Below are 22,725 nucleotides of genomic sequence, written 5' to 3'. Positions count from 1 at the left end.
GGATAAAGAGCATGTAAATGCTTCTTAAAAAAAGAAAAATAAGCCGGGCGGTGGTGGCGAACGCCTTTAACCCCAGCACTCGGGAGGCAGAGGCAGGCGGATCTCTGTGAGTTCGAGGCCAGGCTGGACTGACAGCCTCCAAAACAATACAGAGAAACCCTGTCTCCTAAAATCAAAAAAGAAAAACAAACAAACAAAAAAACCCCAGGAAGTCAGTAGGATGGAAGGACAGGCTACAGTAGTCAATCAAGTAGGAATAGGAAGTACCTTAAATTTCAACAATGTAGCTGACAAGCCTCTCACAACAGGGGATAAGACCCGAGCCACAGGATGGCTTAGCCATTTCAAATAACTACTGATCCAGACATTGGTCCAGGATTCAAACAAAGAGAAACTGGTTTTACAGCACTGCATTATAGCAGATATTTACTGAAAATAGATTAGAAGAGGGAATATACGGACACTGCTTTATTTAAAATTTTGGTGTGTGTGTGTGTGTGCGTGTGCGTGTGCGTGTGCGCGTGCGCGCGCGCGCACGTACACATGCGTGCAGCCCGGAACACAGGTGGAGGTTAGAAGACAACTTTTAGGAGTGGAAAGGCAAGTGTCTCTGCACACCAGGCAGGCATCTAACAGTCTCTAGGGCATTACTTTACATGGGACCATGATGAAGGTCTCCTTGATAGGGTAATGTGAGAAACTAAGGTAAACCATGCAGGATGACTTGCAAGTACAAAGCTCTATGGCAAGCGGATACTTGACTGGCTCTTAAACTGCAGAGACAAAGGTAGTTAAAGAGCAGTGAGTGTTAAGTTGTGAGAGAATCAGAAAAAGACATTGGCCATCAAATAGAATGAAGGCTTCTGGATTTATTATTATGAAAAATTAACTTTGTACATTCTTTATCACCTACTTAGAAACCACCTATACCCATAACTAACTTCACATTTAATATGAACAGTTAAACATACAGCTAAAGCATGATTTTTTACATGGCCTCAAAGATGACCCTGGCTTTCATTCTGATGAGAGGAAACAGATGATGCAATGTCTGTACCAACACATCACAAGACTGATTACCTAATGTACTCACCTCCTGAATAGCCTCTTCACTGGGAAGCATGGAACATAAGCATGTGACATAGGCTTGCTGAAAACATGACACCTGTGAAAGTTCTTTAGATTCTGCACACAATTTTGATAAAGCAGTGGCTTGGGGGATGCAGTTAGATTTCAACAAATGTTTGATTCTCATTTGTAGAAAGGAAGGTCCTTCTTGTGCAATCAATTTGTTAACTAGAAAAAAGGAAAAAATGACATAGTGTTATCATATCCCACATGCCCAAGTGGTGATGACACTTTTGTCTTTCTTTTGGTGCTTTTGCCTTTTTCTTCTGAGACAGTCTGATGGAGCTCAGACTGCCCTCAAGCTCACTATTCAGCTAAGGATGGCCTTTGATTCCTGATTCTCCTGCCTGCCTCCACCTCCAGTTGCCTTGTGACTAAACCCTGAGAGTTGCTATAAACGAGTATTCATTCTAGTCTCTAGACTCCTCTAACAGAGGCAAGAAAATAAAGCGAATAATTTCCATATTAGTTTTATTCTAAAAAAACTTTGTAATGAAACTGTCAATATTGTAAACTTATTTAATCATCTCCCCCCTCACTTTCTGATAAGTCCAATAAAGAACAGTGAAATAAATTCAAGAAAATGCAACAGGTAACCTACATAATACTAATAATCACCAAAGGGATGAGTGTGAGGTGCCAAGTTTTAAGCTAAATGTTCTTATATACCTCTCAATTATTCTTCACACCACCACCAAGGCAAGTAATACCCACAGATTAAGGTTAGAAAAATTAACATTCAGAGAAGTTAGGTAACTTGCCAAGGATTCCAAAGCCAGTGGTGCTGTTTCCTCTAAACCAGGCATTTCTCAAAGTGTGTTCCACCGACAAGAGACCTGAGAGATAGTCCTAGAAAAAAAAAGGATTCCTTGGTCAAATCTCTGAACAGTCCTGCAATGAATAACACTGTTCACTGTATTTACTTCAGTGTTTCCCAAGGTGATTTGACCAGAGAACCCTTTTATGAATATAAACCCTTGTAAAATACATATTGCTGGTTTAGTACACACTTTGGAAAATGCTGCTCAGAGAACTAACTTACAGTGCTTAGCCAAGACCTCAACAAGTCTGTGACAGTACCCTGAGGAACAGAAGTTGAACTGCAGCATTCAAGCAAGCTAAGACTGCTTTAGGTGGTTAATCTAAGACAGTTTCTCAGATGTGAAAATGCTTTCTAAAGACACCCAGGGAGCTTATTTAAAAGTAGATTTTGATTCAATAGGTCTGGAGAAAATTTTAGATCTCACTGTATATCTCTGGCTAGCCTGGAACGCTCTATGTAGACCAATCTTGGCCTTGAACTCAGAGATCTACTTTGTTGAGACTAAAAGTGAATACCTTTAATTTTTTAATTTAAATCTCCCCCATGTAGTCCCCCTGGTTTTTAAGTTACCTTTTAAAAACATAAGGTAACTCACTATCTATAAATGATTGCAGAATGTGTATATACACACCACTAAAATTGTCAAGGCCAGGCACAATGGTACATACCTGTAATCCTAGCATGGTAGCTGAATCAACTAACACTTCCAGACAACCTGCATGTGCTACAGGTCAGCTCTGGGTGACTCAAGAGCTTGCTATGTATGTAGAGCTAGCTGGCCTTGTACTCATAGAGATGCACCTGCCTCTGTCTCATGGTTGCTGGGATTAAAGGTGTGCGAGAGTGTTTTACATTTCTTCAGATGTATGTTTTGTTGTTGTTTTTTTTTGTTGTTTGTTTGTTTTTGTTTTTTGAGACAGGGCTTCTCTGTATCATTTTGGAGGCTGTCCCGGAACTTGCTTTGTAGACCAAGCTGGCCTCGAACTCACAGAGATCCGACTGCCTCTGCCTCCCGAGTGCTGGGATTAAAGGCGTGCTCCACCAATGCCCGGCCAGATTTATGTATTTAAATGTGTACCATGTGAGTATCTGGAGGTTACGGAGAGTTATTCTATGTGCTGGGAAGCAAACCTAAGTCCTCTTTGAGAGCAACAAGTGCTCTGCATCTCTTTAGAGAGCAAGATTAATTTTTAACAAACAAAAAACTTTTATTTTGACATTGTGCTCTAGTTTCTGTCACAGAGACTTTCAACTTTTTCTGTACCCTTCCAGAAATGATCTCTTTCTTGACCAACTAAGTACATGATCTAGCTCATTCTACCACCAATCCCTTAGAGTTGCCTTATTATTGTTATCAACCAAATGATCCTCACTCATGGATGTACTATAATTCACCTCAAAGACTCCCTATTGATCCATTTACAAGTGGTTTCTAATCTTTACCAATCACCAGTAATAATGCAATTAACAAGGATGTGCATGGGTCATTTCACCCATGAGCATATCAAAACAAACAAAAAGCAAAGTTCACATAAGTGGAATTACTTAGGCTAAAGGTTTTGTTCAACTGTTCTGGCCCATACTGCCAGACTATTCTCCAAAAGTTATACCTACATTAAACTACTTCAGAGTTCTAAATCTGGAGACTTTAGATTTAGCACACAGAACTTTGATTTTAGTATATGTTTTAAATTCTACAAAACAGAGTCAAAGTCAAAAGTCATGGGAGGAAAATCATCACATTTACTATAGCCTTTTCCTATGTAAGTCATACTCATTAAATCCACAAAGTAATTCATAATCATAGCTCCCCTATCAATAGCTCTTTATGGTTTTCAGTAATGTTATGGCAATTATTCAAAAAACACAACTATGAAACAGTCTCCCCTGCTACTCCTTCTCTTAGGGAACCAGAGATACTTTGACCTTGTGGTTTTTTAACACTCTTCTCATGATTGCCCTCTAATCCTGATTTGCTTAACATCAGACCCTGTTCCATCTGCATTCCAAGGCTTTGAGCAGCTCATGAATCCCACAGAAAACAATACACCTGAAAACAGAATGCTACCTTTAAGCCCACAGCACTGCTAAGTTTGCACAGTACTTTTCACCACTTACCACAATAAAATTTCCCTGTAAATGTAGACTAAGGGGGTCAGACTGTAGATTCCAAAATTGACATCTGGGGACTCAGCCTAAATCTAACATGGACTCACTCTGAAGCCTGAACTTTTCATCTATAAAATGTTAGTAAAAATTTATCCACCTTGAGGGAATGACAGAATCATACATGAGATGGGAGTGGTACAAATAAAACAGCATAAAAGCAAGCATGGAACAAATGCTCACTACTCTGGCTATTATCTCTGATATCAATCTGTGACCAAATACAAAGCTCAGTTAACTTCTGTATTCTTTCTAGAACTAAGCACCACAGAAATAGCAATGTAAGCATTATCAACCCTCAGTCAGATGCTTTTAAAGTCACAGATGCTTGAACCTACATCTTGGCCATGTGTGAGCTCTCATCCGCTTATAGATGAAATATGAACACACTAATACAATACTCAACATAGAGCAAGCCCTCTAAGTATACTGCTATTTCTCTAGGCGAAAAAAAAGCAATCTACTCAACACATTACAATGATTAAACAATTACTATAACTTTTTCTTGGGGGAAGGGGGATGAATCCAGGGCTTCAAGTTTGCTAGGTAAGCAATTCTATCACTGTGCTGTATCTGCAAATCCTCCCTCTTTATCAGTTCTAACACAGCTCAGTCTTGCACTTAAAAAGCATTTCAGGGGGCTGGAGAGATGGCTCCACAGTTAAGTGCACTAGATGTACTTCCAAAGGTCCCAGGTTCAATTCCCAGCATCCATATGAAAAGTCAAATGTCTATAATTCCAGGGGATCTCATGCCCTCATACAGACATTCAGGCAAAATACACAGGAAAAAAATTAAAACAAAACTGTAATTTCAAGAGCTGAAGAGATGCTCACTGGATAAAAGTCACTTGCCCTGAAAGAATGAGGACTTGAGTTTGATATCAGAATTCACATAAAAAGGTGGGTATGCGCTAGTCACCTTACCACTGAGGTTTGGAAATGGGCAGATCTCTGGAGCTCTGCTGGCCAGCCAGTCAGCCCTGCTGTCCTTCCAGCTCAATACAAGAACCTGCCTGTCTCAAGGCAAAGGTTAGTCCACCTGCCTCAGCCTTTTAATGCTGGGATTAGTGTGCCCCACCATGCCTAGCTTCTTTCCCTTTCTTAAAAAGTATCTATACTTCTTAGTACAATTATTTGTCAATACTTGTATTTGTGGGGAAATCCAGGGACTGAAGGCAACTCAACAGCAAAGCATTTATCCTGTGTCCAAGATACTTGGTTCATGCCTAGCCCAATGACAAAATAAAATGAGGATTGTGTAATACTTAATATAAGTTGTCCTAGGCCGGGCGTTGGTGGCGCACGCCTTTAATCCCAGCACTGGGGAGGCAGAGGCAGGTGGATCTCTGTGAGTTCGAGGCCAGCCTGGTCTACAAAGTGAGTTCCAGGACAGCCTCCAAAGCCACAGAGAAACCCTGTCTCGGGAAAAAAAAAAAAAAAAGTTGTCCTCTCAACGATACACATACAGTGGCACAGATACACACAAATAAGTTAATAAGTAAAAAAATTTAGAAAAACAAAAGGTATGGCTGGGAGTGTAACTTAGTGGTAGAGCACTTGTCAATTATGGGCAAGGCACTGGGTTTGCTCCCTAGCCACAGGTGCTGAAAGCATAGTAAAGTTACTGACAGAATGATACTTTACCTATCTAAATTTACCACCTGCATTTAAAATTTAATGTAAAAGGAATTCTTAAGGCTTGGGCGGTGGCTCAGTGGTTAAGAGCACATATTACTCTTCCAGAGGATCAAGGGCCAATTCCCAGAATTCATTTCAGATGGTCCATAGCTGTAACTCTCCCTCCAGGTGAACCCAATGACTCTGGTTTCCTTGAACACTGTCCTTAAACCCCCCCCACCATCCACCCACCCCAAATCTTTAAAAAAATTTTTTAAAGGACCTCTTCTTAGGCAGACAATGTCCTACAGGCTTTTAATTGGAACACTTGGGAGACTGACAGAGGAGTCAACCAGCACTTGCAGACTTCAGTTATAAACTATTCTATACACAGTCAGAAGAGTGACCAGCACTTACTACACACATCTTTCTGATTTACTAGCATGTGAGTGCTATGCGTGTATGATGTGGATGTGCAGGAGTCTATGTGAAAGTAAGAGGATAATTTCGTGAAGTTGGTTTTTTCTTTTCACCTTTATATGGGTTCCAGGATTTGAAATATGGTCATTATACCTGGGCAGCAAGCAAAAGTACTTAGAGACATTTTGAATTCAAAACACAGCTTACTTAATTCTAGAATTCTGTGAGTACAAGGCCAGATTGATTTATACTAGGAGTTCTAAGACAGACAGGACTACAAATGAGATCCTATGAGTTTTGTAAGTGTCTAAGAGAGCAGAAGATATGACTCAAGTGTGTAAAAAGCACTGCTTGCTCTTGCAGAGTACTTGGGTTAGATTCCCAGAACCCACATGATGGTTCACAACCACTCGTAACTCTAGTTCCAGAGGGATCCAAAGCTCTCTGATTTAGGCAGGTACCAGGCACACGTGTGGGCCATTTATACATGCAGGCAAAACATCATGTTCATTAAAAAAAAATTCAGGCAGGCAGTGATGCCACACACCCTTAATCCCAGCACTCAAGGTAGAGAAAGGCAGATCTCTGGTTCCAGGACAGCCAGGGCTACACAAAGAAATCCTGTTTCAAAAAACGAAAACAAAACAAAATTCAAGGGGGAACAAAAAGAGAGATACTATAGTAGAGTCTAAAATTCCTATGGCTAGGCTGGAGGAATGACTGTTCTTCCTGAGGGAGAGGTGGCTTACAACCATCAGTAGTAGCTCCAGTTCCAGGTGGAACCCCACACTCCTTGAGGCCTCCATGGGCAACAGGCATGAATGTGGTATTCACACATGCAGGAAGGCAAAATGCTCATAAACATAAAATAAAAATAAGTCTTAAGAAAAAAAAATTTACTGGGCGGTGGTGGTGCACACCTTTAGTCCCAGTACTCAGGAAGCAGAGGCAGGTGGATCTCTGTGAGTTCTAGACCAGCCTGGTCTACAAGAGCTAGTTCTAAGACAGGCTCCAAAATCACAGAGAAACCCTGTTTGGAACAACCAAAAAGAAAAAGAAAGAACGCAAGAAAGAGCGAAAGAGAGAGCGAGAGAGAGAGCGAAAGAGAGAGCGAGAGAGCGAGAGAGAGAGAGAGAGAGAGAGAGAGAGAGAGAGAGAGAGAGAGAGAGAGAGAGAGAGAGAGAGAGAGAGAGAGAACAATCTCTTGCCATTTAGTGGCAATGTAGCATGGGAATACTGTGATGAAATACATTACTCTGTGGTGATGCTGATATAAACAGACCTATCACACTGAGAGTTTCATAAAAAATATGCTAAATAAAATTAGGAGGTACATGACACTTGGTAATGATTAAATCATATTGCTAGTTTATGTATTTACTACGCTATAATTTCTGAAATAAGAAAACTAGTGCAAAGGCATAGAATTCTAAGGGAAAAAGTAAAGTATCCAACACAATCATTATTTTGTTTGACGCAGGTTCTCACTTAACAGGGTCTGGTCGCCACATTGAACTGATCCTGTGTCTCCATCACCAGAGTGCTGGGATTGAAGTGTGCACCACTACACACTTAGTAACTATTTTTTACTACTCAAAAAAACAAAAACAAACAAAAACTCCCCAAAACCAACCAACCAAGAACAATAAAACCTCGGGTACAAAATTTAAATCAATAACCAATTTCAATTCTCTTTTAACTACATATGGTCAATGAAGGTTTAAGACTTACCTTCCTCTGTTTCTACTGGTTGTTGAGAGAGAATTTTAAGAAGAACAGGGTTTTTCCACACTCCTTCTTTTGTAACCTGAACCAGTATTTGTAGATTATTATTCCCAAATTCCAACAATGCATCATGTGACTCCTAAAACAAAAGCAACATATTTAAAAGAGAAGCTAATTAACAACGTGTTGCCTTCTCAATCTAGGTAAGTATCAAACTGTAAAGGACTCCAGGAGGGGATTATAGAAGTTTGGACTTTTCACTGAGCTAAACTCAAGAAAGCCAGTAACAGAGAGGGAGGACTGATGACCAAAGGGATTAAGACTGGGCTGGTTTAACCCCAGAAACAGCTGACCTGACAAGGGTTAACTCTTTAATCCCAGGCTGATGCCCGGGAATCCAGCATGGGACTGATCAAGACCCCCTGAATGGGGGTGCCAGTGAGGAGGCCTAGGTAATCTATTGAGCCTTGGGCAGTAGATCAGTATTCATCCCGCGTATACACATGGACTTTGGAACTCTTGGGGGAGGGTCTAGGCCCTGCCCTGGATGAAATGACAGACTATAGACACCCCCATGGAGGGCCTCACCCTCCCTGGGGAAATGATGGGATAATGGGGGGGGCTTGGGGGGAGAGCACGGGAGGAGGGGAAGGAAAGGGAAAGGGACCTGGAACTGACTTGTGAAGCAACCTTGTTTCTAATCTAAATTTAAACTTAAAAATAAATTAAAAAAAATAATAATAAAAAGAAGTTTGTGCTTTTGTACTGGGATATATTTAACCATGTTAAAATATATTTAAAATGTTTTCATGAACTTCCCTCATGTAAATTATCAGTCAATTTATGCCTGAATTTAGTATCTGAAATTTCAGTAATTAAGATGACCAGAATTACTTGCTGTAGCAGACTTTTTGTTTTGTTTTGTTTTACGAGTCAGGGTTTCTCTATATTGGTCCAGCTTGGCCTCAAACTCACAGAGATCCGCCTGCCTCTGCCTCCCAAGTGCTGGGATTAAAGGCGTGCGCCACCGCCACCACCGCCCGGCCAGACTTATTTTTTTTAAGGGCATTGATGCAGCTTTTATTTAAAGGCCTGTTTAGTATTCATACAGGTAGCATACTCTTGCAAACAAAAATAATTACTGCAATGGCAATAATTGATGTATGACATAGGGGGTTGCAAATTAGAGCAATTAGGAAGTGAGAAAGGAAGATCAAAAGCTCAAAGCTGGGGTTGTGGAGAGATGGCTCAGCAGCTAAGAGCATTGGCTGATCTTCCAAGAGGAGTGGGTTTAATTCCCAGCAACCACATGGCAGCTCACAACTGTCTGTAATTCCAGTTCCAGGAGATCCTCACACAGACATATATGCAGGAAAAACACCAGTGCATAAAAAAATAAATAATTTTTAAAAATAAATTATTTTTTTTAAGTTCAAAAGATTTATTTTTGCCAAAAGTATTCAGAATGGCAAGTACTACCTTGTCCACTGGTCACATAAAATGCAAAAAAAAAGCAGCATTATAATTTTTTCGTAATCTTTCAGACCAAGCCTTTTATTTATCTGCAATATTATTTCATTAATTTTACAGAACATAGATTCAAAAATCTATCCTGTGCAACTGACAACTACTAAAACTTCACAGTGGTGAAAGGGGCAAACAGTCTAAGAAGCTTATGAAAGCGTTCTGTCTAGGGAGGATACAATAAAACACTAACAGCATTAAAAGAATCAAGTTTGTTTGCCCTTCCATCTAGAATGCAATATGTCAGGACCAAACTACTACTAAGGCCTCAAAGTATCAAGACAAAAATTCATGTGCTCAGCTAGGCACAATTCTGCATGCCTGTAATTCCAATACTCAGGAAGCCAGTGCAGGATTGTCACAAGGTTGAGTCCTGTTTAGGCTAGAGACTGAGTTCAAAGACAGTCTCTTCTTGGATTACAGCTAAAGCAGGGCCATTGTGTGATCATCTCACAAACACCCCGAACAAAAGCAGAAACCAACCAACATGTCATACATGAGAATGACTTTAAAGGCTGTTTATATATTTGACAAGTCAGGACCACATTACAGGATTTAAAATAGGCCAAGAATATGACAAAGAACTCTCTTCTCCCCAAGGAGAAAAATATTATAATTCATTTTGTAGTGTGTACCCCAGAGGGAATAAATTCTTATGCTCTAAAATATGTTTGTAATATGCCAGTCTTTATCTGTGCCCATATGAAGCAGGTTCAAGCTACTTTAAAATGTGTGTCCTAGATGAATCATTTAATAAAGGATTCTAAATCTGAAGGTTCCTCACCAAGCTAAGTTTCCTGTGTGGGCCTCCTTGTAAATAGGGACTCAAATAATCTTTACATTATAAGGTTTACTTGATTAAGGGACATAAAATATTAAAGTAAAATGCAAAGCAGTGATCCTAGATTAGTGATATGTAATTAAATGACTGATATTATTTAATGTCCATATATATACATACATATATATATGCATGCATGCATGCATGCATATGCTTATGCATACAGGTGTGACTGTCAACACCTTGATGTTGTTCCTCGGGCATTTTAACAACTTCCTTTGTTCAAGAGGTCTGGCATTTTGTCAAGTAGGCTAGGTAGACACCAGCTCTAGGGACTGTCCTTTTTCTGTTTAACCATCTCGACATCAGCCTGTGGTACCACACTTGGCTTTTTAATGGGTTCTGGAGATCCAAACTCACATCCTCATGCTTGTAAGGCAGGAACATTCTTGGTTAAAGCATCTCCCTAGTTTCTAAATGGTATTGTTAAAATACCTTCTGCGTTGCTACCCTAATGATCATGACACCTGTTGCTGGTCAGGACACGTAACATTTTCTAACGCATGAACAGAAGCTATGACTATTAGTGTGATGATTTAGAGATATATATTAATTGACAGCACACGAGTGTGTTATGAACAATCTGAATATTTTATTTAATAATCATAAATATATGAATATGTAATTAGATTGTTTTTGTTCTATGTTTCAAAGTTTACTTTGCTGAGAATAAGTAAATGTATATCTTGGGCAACTCACCTGCAGAGACTGAAGGAATGGTACCCAGACTTCACAAGGCAGTTCACTTTCAGGCACTGAAAGCAGTAATTCAAAACAACTCCTATAACACAAACAAGTACATAAGCATATAAGGAAGTTACAGTAATAATTTAGTACAGCATGAAAGCAATATGTAAGACTTTTATAATTGTTCAAACTACTTTAAATACTTAACTCTATAAACTTCTCCTTGAAATTGTTCTACTGGCTTTTCAAGTATGAAAAAAAACGAGAAAAACTATAATAGTTTGTTTACATTATTGTTTTAATAAATCTTAGAAACATGAGCCTTCCAAAAAAGTCATATCCCAAACAGTGTTATTTTGCATGGGAAGGTTGCCCATACCAACAGATCAAAAAAATTGGGATCTGGGGATATTGTGAATTTAGTTGACAGTGATAAAGAAAAGTAGCCTGTCACCCACATCAGTTTCCATCACTTGCAGAAGCAGAATGATCAGCAAGTGATTTCTTCACTTCTAAAACGGAAGTAAGAAGAGTTTCTTCTTTCTACTCTAACCACTACCCAGACACAGAGGAGGAAGAGGAGGAACAGGGACTTTAAAAAGACTCAGAAAAGCGTCAATAAAGAGCAACTGAAAATATCAATCTAGCACAACTCTCCTAAATCTTACAGAATAATCACTTTGCCTGTAGAAATTGGTATCAAGTGGCAGGAAGTGGAACCTGGTAGTGAGAACAATGGGATTAAAAGGGGAATGTTAATCTTCCACAAAAGTATGATACCAGAGACTCAGCTGAAGTCAACAGAATACAAACTGGTAGGGCTAGACAGAAATAACAGATTACTCTGACTAGCACACATCTCATTCAATAATGCAAAATTTAAATGAGACAACACCAGCCTACACCTGAACAGCTGCTGATGTTAATGGTGCAATTTTGTCTGTTATTAGGCAACAGCTAAATGACTATGGATTTTAGATAACCATTTTCCAGATCCTGTGATAATTAATTCTGATTGCCAACTTGATTAGACTGAGATTCCTCGAAGATGGGCAGAGCACACCTGTGAGTGTATCTGTGAGAACATTTCCACAGATTAGCTAAGGGGAGACTGACAGGAGGTAACCAATACTGTCTACAAACTGAGGTCCACCAGGTGGATTAAAGGACAACAATGGAGTCAGTTCAGCATGTGGACACTTTCTCTGCTTCTTTCTTCAGGATGAGAACAGCTTTGCTTGTTCAGGCCTCTTCATGAAAGACTAAAACCCCCGAAATTGAGTCAAAACAATCCTCTCTTAAGTTGGTTTTGTCTGGCATTTGGTCACAGTCACAGTAAACTGTTTAACACATAATCTACGGCTAAGAGAAAGAGGGGGAAATGGATCGGATTTATAGTACAAGCCTGAGAAAGAAAAGAGACCCTAAAGACAACTATAGATTCTGTTTAGCTGGAGCTTCACTTGGACCTTATCTCCTGTGAATTTAGGGGTGAAGCGCAGAGCAAACGGAACTGGTACTTTTGCAGAATAAATAGGGCTACTGTAAAGAGAAGTGAGGCAAACATCACAAACAACAGTACTCAATTCACAACTAATTTAAGTGCTTAAACTTACAGGACTAATCTGCCAAGCACTAGGAGGACATCTTCACATTCAGTAGTTAAAAATGGACGTGCGCTGGCAAAGCTTTGGATAGCAAGGCGGTATACCTCCAGAAGATAAACAATGTGTTCTGATGCATTCTTGTTGCTTGCATATTGCAATAAGGTCTAAAAATAAAAATTAATCATTTTACAAATAAAATAGAAACAAAACAAATTGAATGTGCACTCAAAACCACCATTTGTCCCTTCTTTCTTAACATGTACTTACACACCGTCAAGGTCTAAAAATAAAAATTAATCATTTTACAAATAAAATAAAAACAAAACAAATTGAATGTGCACTCAAAATCACCATTTGTCCCTTCTTTCTTAACATGTACTTACACACCGTCAAAAACTTTTAGGTCCCTCTTTTTTTTTTTTTAAAGCGGATTCTATAGTCACCAAATAAATCATCCCTGTGGAGTTATCAGAATACAGAATGGTCAAAATCTAAGGAGTAAAGTTATAATCCTGAGCTGGGTAGAATAAAGTTTGGTTAACATAACATTAAATTGGAGGGAAAAGGAGGGGTGCTACATGGGCACTCTCATCCCCCTTTGTAGACATTATTATTCAGATATACCCACCATAGAGGGAGGAGGTGATCTGACTGAAATCTTAATTAAAATCATAAACATCATCAGAAGGGGCAACCCAAATTATGACCCATAATAATCAGTCCCTCCTTCCCCTCCCACCCTATAAGCAAATCCCCAGGAAATAACCCAGGTCACTAGAGTGTCTCTAACTCCCATGGCCCATTGTCACTTACCCAAATCCTGAGCTATGCTATCTTGCTTTTGAATGAAGTGTTCTTGCTTACTCTTGCAATCTACACTTTATTTTAATTCCTTGAAAGAAAGACACCAAAAAAACCTGAAACTGGGCATCTCGGTGCACACCTTTAATTCCAGCTTTGGGGCAGGGGCAGGAAGATCTTGCTCAGTTTGAGAGTTTGACCTACATATTGAGTTCCAGTATAGTCAGAACTACATAGATAGAACCTGCTTCAAAACCAAAAACAAGCTGGGTGGTGGTGGTGTATGCCTTTAATACCAGCACTCAGGGAGGCAGAGGCAGGGGTATCTTTGTGAGTTCTAGGCCAGCTGGTCTACAAAGCCAGAACTGTTAACAGAGAAACCCTATCTCAAAAAAGTAAAACCAAAAAAAACCCTGATGTGACTTTATGTTCATAGCCTCACACAGTCTAACTGGTCTGCAGAGCTCCTAATAAAATTAGGCTTTTAGTTAGGGCTATTCCTATAGCTAAATCTTATTTTCAGAAGGCAGCTTGATTATGAGTGAAATTTATATTACCTGAAGTTTTTACCCTCAGAATAATCTGTTAACTTATTATCTTAGAATTTTCTGTCTAAAGACCTATATGGCAGGCAGGCAGGTGCACACACTGGTACACACAATTGTTTTTAAAACTACAAAGAAATACACTAACAATACAGGATTCCAAACTTTCTACACCTTATAGTGTTCATGTTAAGATCCCTTTCTGAGCTGGGTGGGATGCACACACACCTGTAATGTCAGGGCTGTAATACCAAGAGTTTTTGCATGAGGGTCAAGAGGTTAAAGGTGATCTTTAACTTCACAGTCTGAGGACAGACTGGGTTACATGTCAGCCTACCTCAAAACAACAATAAAATCAAGAAAAGATCTCTTCTGATCTTTTTAATCACTTTTGATTAAAAAAAAGAAGCCCTCAAAAGATATACAATAAACCATCAGTGCATGTAGTAAAAATGAATGGCCACCGAGCTACAACTAAATGGTCTTCAGTATTTTCAGAAAAGTAATGTATCAACTAATCAAATCATCTCCCCCACAAAGACAGGGTCTCATGTGGCCTAAACTGACCTTATCCACCTTGAGGCCTGGAATTGCAGGTGTGTCCACCATGCTCAACTGCTGCTGGGCTGGAAATCAAGCAAATCAGACTGGCACTCCACCTACCAAGCTACCACCACAGTCCAAGTTTCTCACCTTCAAATGTCCAAGACTTGGGATTTGTTTTTGTTGTGTAGACTTCCTTCCGTGTCTATTTCTTTATTTTAATTTTTAGACAGGGTTTCTCTGTGGCTTTGGAGGCTGTCCTGGAACTAGCTCTTGTAGAACAGGCTGGTCTGGAACCCAGAGATCTGCCTGCCTCTCCCTCCCCAGTGCTGGGATTAAAGCACCGTCTGGCTCTTTATTTATTTTTAAAGATTTTGTTTTACTTTATTTTGACACAAGGTTTCAATACACAGCTTTGGTTGGTCTTATATTCACAAGAATCCACTTGCCTCTACCTGTGAGCATTGGGGTTAAAGGCCTGTACACTTATGCCTGGCATTTTATTTTATTTTTAAGTGTGTGCACTTGGGTATACACTTGAGTGCAGGTGGCAGAGGAGGCAACCTCTGGACCTGCACCCCTTGTGAGCCAGCCAGAACCAACTCAGGTCCTCTCCAAGTGTACTATAAATGCAACATTTTTGTACATAAAAGAATCAATGCATAGGGTGAGATGACCACAAACACAGGACTGAAAATGCTAGCATGCAATGGTTATAGGATTGTGGACTAGGTTTCTACCATCTTTTGGGTGGGGGGGCTTTTCGAGACAGGGTTTCTCTGTGGCTCATCTTTATATTTTATTCTGTTAAAACTATCAAGAGGGAATAATTTCCAGATGGTCACATTTTATGCAAGGCATACATTCTAATTTCAATACTCATTTCCCCCACAAAAGTCTTAACTAAATATTAGGCATTTAGTATAGAACAGGCACTTTTCTAAGGACTTTCACCCTTTTACAGTCAGGAGTCATATGACAAAGTTTGAGTCAACAAGGGATCTGTGATGACCATCTTTTAAGATTATAGGAGAGGCTGGGCATTGGTGGGCATGCCTTTGATCCCAGCACTCGGGAGGCAGAGGCAGGCGGATCTCTGTGAGTTCGAGACCAGCCAGGTCTACCAAGTGAGTTCCAGGACAGCCTCCAAAACAACACAGAGAAACCCTGCCTTGGGGGGGGGGGGGGAGCACTGAATGCTTTTCTGGAGGACCCAGGTTCAATTCTCAGTACCGACATGACTCCAGTCCCAAGGGATCTCATATCCTCTTCTGACCTTTTAATGTACCAGCCAGACTTGTATGCAAACCAAAAACCCATAACATAAATATCAATTTTAAAACAGAAAAGAATTTTGTCCAGAAGTATGCCAATGCCACACAGTAGGAAAGGGAGACAAGCCTAAGACTGGACCAAATCTCTACAGTCTGTCTGGGCACTTAGGTCACTGGATGGCATCATCAGGGTAGAGAATACACATTATGTGGAGAATCCCAAAATCCCAGAATGAAGCACACGAGAGGAAGGTGGATCTCTGATCAAGGCCAGCCTGATCTATATTATATAGCTCATTCTAGGATAACTATGCCACTAAAGAAACCCTGCCTCAAAAATTGTGTGTGTGTGGGGGGGAAGATATGCACATGCTCAGCAACCTTGGCAGTCAGAAAACAGCTTCAGATCCCCCGAAACTGGAGTTACAAGTGGTTGTAGGTCCTGGGAAACTAACCAAGAACAGCAAGCATTCTTAACCAATGAGATTCTCTCCAGGCCCCCCTATAGTTTATCTTGAAAAAGCTACTCAAGGGTATTAGTCCACTGCCTTATTTATTACAAACAATAAAAAGCATTTGTGGCTTTTGATGTATAGCATAATTTATTCATATACTCCAGAATTCAGACCATAAATGATTAACAAAGTATTTTTGTTGGGCAATACTGATTTGAATAAAACTGGCTTATAGTTAAAAAATGGAGCAGAAAATTTTCTGTGGTTTGCTAGTTTTACTATAACTTTCCATGTTTGGATGTATAGATATACAGATGCCATAACGATATGTCCCAACTTGTCAACAGTATCTAGTATAGTAACAACGTACAAGTTCTGAGCCTAGAAGCAATAAACTAGATACACCATATAGCTTTGATGCACACTGGGTTCTTTATGGCAACTAATATTCTATGGTGTACATACAATGATAAAATTGCCTAACCACACATTTCTCAGAATGTCTCTTGGCCTTAGGTGGGAGGGAGACAGAGACACACAGAGAGAGAAACAGAGAAGGGGGGGTGGTGGGGGGGTGTTGTGCTGCTGAGCACAACAGCATGGTAGGCCCTGGCTAGCAGCTGCCTGCTTACAATGAGGAAGTGTCTAATTAAAACCCTAACTCTTGCACCTTGTGCTGCTACTTGCATCCAACTCACACTTTCCACATTAGCTACATCTTTAAAAAAAAAAAAAAGTACTGATAGGGTCTCTAGCCAGCCTCAAACTTCCCATTTAGGCAAGGATGACGTTGAATTTCTGATCCACTTGGTTCAAATTGCTAAATGCTGAGATTATGGGATTATAGGCTTATTTTATGTGCTACTGGGTGGGGGCCAAATTCAGGGCTTCATGCACAGTAGGCAAGCACATTGTAGGGGGGAGACTTACTTGTCACTTCTACCACTGAGCTACATCCCTGACCTTCAGCTCATTTTTTAAGATTAAGAATGCAGATTAAGCTGGGCATTGGTGGCGAATGCCTTTAATCCCAGCACTCGGGAGGCAGAGGCAGGCGGATCTCTGTGAGTTCGAGGCCAGCCTGGTCTACAAAGTGAGTTCCAGGACAGCCTCCAAAACAATACAGAGAAACCCTGTCTCGAAAAACCAAAAAAGAATGTAGATTTATGCCTTAAATCATCCAGTGTGTAAATGTTGAACAGATAATCTGAATAGTCAGCTGGCTCCAAAGCACGTCCTTTATCACTATTCTTTATGTCTTCTGAGAATACATCTCCACTATTTTTATAATAAATGCTTATTTCCAAATTCTGACTTTCCTCCTGATGCACTACTTTTATTTAGTATTTGCAGCCACTGTGGCATGGCCATCATATGGCTCTCTTCCTGAGAGTGTGCCATAATTCCAGCAATAGTGCTCAGTGACATCCAATACTCTGCAATGCTGTGGTTGTCGGTGAAGTAGCTCAGTTTAGGTAGAATGTGTGCCTAGCAAGCACACAGCTCTGTATTTTGATATCCTAGCAGCACTATATGAGATGGACAAGGTTTACTGGCCCAATGTCCCAACACTTGAGAGGTGGTGACAGGAAAATTAGGAGTCCAAGTTCATTCTTAGCCAGCTGTAAGAGACCCTACCCATCGGCCCACCCAACTACTCATCCCCACATGCTGGTGGTTCATCACAAAACTGAAAAGATAGCTACTGATATTTGCACAAAATATCTTGTTTTGATTTAAATTTCTTAACACATGAAATTCTAAATCTACCTGGGCGGTGGTAATGTATACATTTAATGCCAGCACTCTGGAGGCAGAGGCAGACAAATCTTTGAATCCAAGGTCAACCTCAGCTACACAGAGAAAACTTTTCTTGAAAGAAAAAATGAAATTCTAAATCTGAATGATGCTGAAAAGGGTAAGTTCTAGGGGGAGTCAGCAATTCAATCTCATCCCTGAAGCAGAGGGCAAAGTTTTCCAGTGAAAGGTAAGGGTATGAGAGGACTTCAAAAAACGATAGGACTGAGACTTAAATATCAATTAGCAATGAGGTCTGAACAGTCTCTGAACCTGACCGGGAAGAGAAGATATGGCTGCTCCAACTCAGGAAGTAACTAAGTAAATAAAGTTCAGTCTTCTCTCTGTTCTGCTATCATGATCCAACTCCTACTCAGGACGTTAGTTATAGCTGCTTTTTGAGTTCAGAAATCTGGCTTACTTGTTATCTACCTGTCTATACTTTTTTTTTTTCCGAGACAGGGTTTCTCTGTATCGTTTTGGAGGCTGTCCTGGAACTCGCTCTGTAGACCAGGCTGGCCTTGAACTCACAGAGATCTGTTCTGCCTGCCTCTGCCTCCCGAGTGCTGGGATAAGTGTGCACCACCAACGCCCGGTTGTCTATACTTCTTTCTTCATCCACACTCTGATAAACATTCCACTGGATTCCATCCACCATCCTCATCTCCCCAGACTATTTTAGATAGTGATCCTGTCATGAGTCAAAAATATGCTTTCTAGCTTCATCTAGTTTTCACTTTTAAAATGCCTTTCTTTTGCCATAACAGTAGTATGTCTTTAAAAACACAAATTTTTCCATAATGCTGAAATACCACCCAGAAACAGATCACCGTTAACAGTCAAGTTTTGGAATTTCTTCAATGTATACATCGAAGCATTTTATGCTGATACTCTTATCTCTACATTTATTGTAGGGCTTCCATTGACTTCATTTTTATTTCTGCTGAGTGACCACAATGCTCAATTTGGCATGCTAATTATATCTCTAGCCACACTGTAGATTTTCACTGTTCTTAATGTTGTACAACCTTGTACAGAAACTAGTTTCATTTATGGACATCATTGTTTCTAACTTTTGATTTTTTTGAGACAGGGTCTCACCATGTAACCAAGGCTGGCCCTGAAGCTCAGTATGCACCCCAGGTTGGACTCGAACTCACAATCCCCCCTCCTTCAGTTTAAATGCTGGGCTTACAGGTGTCTACTATCATATCCTGCCCTGGTGTTTTAACTGCAACATTGTATATAACATTAAGATAAGTTCCCCTATGTCTAAGGTTTTACTTCATGACTATCTTATTTTATTGCTTTAAGTTGTTCTTTGACAATTTAATAAATTATATTTAAGGCATTCCATCTACGCTCTCGTATCTCCCACTATTGCTGTGACCTTTTTCACATCCTTATCTCTTTGTTTTGTTTAGTGACCACAGGACTGAAATTATCTACTGGAACTTGGTGGTCCCATGACTATTTTCTTAGAATGGACTATAAATAGAATTTCTGGTTCCATAACTTCTAAGGCTTTACACAATATTGGATTATGCTCCAGAAAATTCACTAAAATTTACATTCCTATTATTAGTATAAGATAGTGACATGCTGAAGGACTACCATGTAAGACTGCCTACCACGTCTGTCTGATCTAACATCCATCCCTGTGACTATCAAAGCCTTTAAAATGTACTCTTGGTAAACCACTAGCACCTACCACTCCAAGAGCTAAGAATGTCAGACAGCATTTACACCATAACAATCCAGTCTCCCTACTCTACATTGTTGGAATCTGTGGTCCTCAGCAACATATCTGTTAAATGCCTTTCTTTGATCTATAACCACCAAGTCTAATGTGTAACCACCTCTACAATGGAACACAGCATTGGCTAACATAAATCCATGTTCCCAGACCACTGTCACTCATATTTGGCTCTAGAACAAACTATCCCTTTGAGGTAAGAGGTGTGTTTTTTGCATAGACAAAAGTTCGGCTTAATGGAAAAACACAGTATCTTACTTATTTGGCTTACAATGCTTTTATTATATTTCTGCTGGTTCTTCTTATTTTTTGAGGCAAGGTGTAGTTCAGGGAGTAGAACCCAAGAATTCCTGCACACTCAGCAAATACTCACCAATTGAGTTATAATCCTAACCTCCAAAGTGGGTTATTTTTAAATTCCAGATTTCCCATATAGGCATTATAATTCTAAACATGTAAGGGGGGAAAGACATGTTTTTTAGTTGTTTGAAAGCTGATCTCTGACCCATCTTAAACATGGAGCCATCCCAAGCCCCATTTTTAAGACAACCCCTCCAGGATTCTTTTGTGTTTAGTCTGGCAGTGCTACAGATGGAACCCTGGGCCTCATTCATGTTGACAGTATTCCACTGAGCAATTAAGAGTTGAGGTGGGATATATATCATAACTATCATCTGCACAAAATTACACCTACAGTATATCCATACTGTTTTGCTATTGTCACTAGCACTTATCCACAGAACTTGGAATATTGAAAATTTATTTTTAGAAATAGAAAAGAATTCCAAACTGGGCATAGTGATGCATGCCTTTAATTCCTACATGTAAGAGGCAGAGGCAGCCGGGCGGTGGTGGCGGCGCACGCCTTTAATCCCAGCACTAGGGAGGCAGGGGCAGGCGGATCTCTGTGAGTTCGAGGCCAGGCTGGACCGACAGCCTCCAAAACAATACAGAGAAACCCTGTCTCGTAAAAACCAAAAAAGAGGCAGAGGCAGACCTATCTCTGTGACTTCTAGGCCAGCCTGGTTTACACAGAGAACCCTTGTCTTGAAAAACCAAAGCAAACCAAATCAACCTCCACATTCTCTACACTCTCCAAGCCTTAGCAAGTACCACTCTTCCTGTCTTTTTATGTGCAATATCACTTTCATAATATATTGTTTGAAAAGAGCAGAATGTGTGTTATTGACAGTAAAGCAGACAAACAGAATGATACAGAATCCAGAAATGAGTCCTATACATATGCCTACTGACTCTCACAAGGCACAAAATTAGCTCAATAGAGAAAGGATATGTTTCAACAAAGTGTTTAATTAGAAATTCATATTTTTACAAAAGTAATATCCACCCATGTCTTACACTAAATATAAGAATTAATTCAAAAGAACCATGTCTGACTTTTAAATCCTAAAAACTATAAAACCTCTAGAGAGGAATCACAGAAGGTTATCTTAATATTCTGGGGGGGGGCTTTCTTTAGACAGAAGATGAAAAATACAACCCAAAGGAAAAGTGGAAAATTGAACTTAAAACTAAGAACCTATGTTCTTTGAAATAACTGTAAAAGAAGCAAAAGGAGAAGAAAATCTTAATCTAACAAAGAGCTTTTATCTAGAAACATAGACACTTTTCTCAAATCTCAATAGTATGAAAAAAAAACCAATCTTTTAAAATGCCAAAGACCAGAACAGACACTGGACCAGATATAGACTGTAAAAATAAGCACAAGAAAAAAATACTAAACATAACTCATAAGGGAAATGCAAATTGGAGCTTCATCAAGCTACCACTAATTTTAGAGTAGTGACAGTTTAAAATGTAGGTGCCAAGTGTCTATCAGGAAGTAAAAAACAGACTTCATACTTTGTTGATGGGAGTGTAAAATGGTACAACCTGCCAAGGGATCCAGCTGTTACACCTGAAAAAAGGAAAAAAGCCTCTGTCCACACAAACAATAGCATCCACAAACTAGAAAACACCCAATATTTATCAACAGCTGGATATTAAAATTATAGCATATCCATACCAAGAAACCAACTATCTATACAACATGAATATTTATACAACATGTATTTCAAAATAATTACACTGCAAGAGGCTAAACAGATGCTCTTCCAGGACCCAGATTCAATTTCTAGCACCTACATGGTAGTTTACAAACTCCACTTCCAGGGGATCTGACACCCTCATCTAGCCTCTTTGGGCACTACATAAACATATATAGGCAAAAAATATATACATAGTCCATTCTGGTAATCCCAGGAATTTGAAGGCATGGGCAGGATTACTGCAAATTCATAGTCAAGACTGGTCTACATAGCAATTCCAAGCCAAGAAAGAAGAGTAATATTAAAAAGTCATTGTAAAAAGCACAAAGCTAGAATGCCTGGTTTGTGTGACAGAATTCTGGAAGTCTAGCAAGCTCTGGCAAGTGTTTTATGGTTGAGCTATATCCACAGCCCCAATGGGAGTTACTTTACTTATGCTCATGTTCCCTAAGGACAAGCTGGTTGGAAAGTAGATAAATAAAAACACTTGGCCATCAAACACTATTGCTGTACTGCAAATGTAACATGAACATTTGTTTAGTAGAATTAGACTTAACAAAGGCCCGTGTACTGCATTTTTGTTAAAAGGATGTGCTAAATTATTTTGAAAGTATAATAAGGCAGTTTTTCAGGCATGTATGTTTGGTCAGTTGGAAAATACCATCTACTACAAGAAATGTAGTAGGCATGGTGGAGTGGTACATGCATTTAATCCCAGTACTAAGAACAGAAGCAGGCTATTCTCTAGTTCCACCCAGTCAGGATATATGCTGACACCCTAAAATAAAAGTCTATAGTCACTTCAAGGTCAGCCCAAACCACACAAAACCATCCTAGCTTCAAAGCAATGCAAAGCAAAGCAAACAAAACACAACACAGGTGTTAGGGCCAGCAAGATGGCTCAGTGGGTAAAAGTGCTTGTCACTAAGGCTGATCCCTGACCTACAGTGTGGACCTAAACAAACT

At 39.7% G+C, this 22,725-nt stretch overlaps 1 protein-coding gene across 2 annotated transcripts in view; it reads right to left on the bottom strand.

Moving 5' to 3' along the window:
* Positions 1-22,725, bottom strand: part of Rlf (RLF zinc finger) — a 57,175-nt gene that overhangs the window by 21,888 nt on the left and 12,562 nt on the right. The window contains exons 2-5 of one of the 2 annotated variants that reach the window (XM_005083822.4): positions 12,550-12,704; positions 10,946-11,027; positions 7,888-8,020; positions 1,094-1,296 (exon numbers count right to left, since the gene is read on the bottom strand). In XM_005083822.4, the coding sequence (XP_005083879.1) occupies positions 1,094-1,296; positions 7,888-8,020; positions 10,946-11,027; positions 12,550-12,704 (573 nt within the window). Of the gene's footprint in view, positions 1-1,093; positions 1,297-1,889; positions 1,978-7,887; positions 8,021-10,945; positions 11,028-12,549; positions 12,705-22,725 lie in introns of those variants that run through there. The other variant, XM_021235113.2, reaches the window with a different exon arrangement.

Source organism: Mesocricetus auratus, unplaced genomic scaffold (genome assembly GCF_017639785.1).
Source record: "Mesocricetus auratus isolate SY011 unplaced genomic scaffold, BCM_Maur_2.0 Super-Scaffold_100014, whole genome shotgun sequence".
Taxonomy (NCBI): domain Eukaryota; kingdom Metazoa; phylum Chordata; class Mammalia; order Rodentia; family Cricetidae; genus Mesocricetus; species Mesocricetus auratus.
The sequence above is the reverse complement of the archived record's forward strand: the minus strand, read 5'-3'. Positions and strand labels throughout refer to the sequence as shown.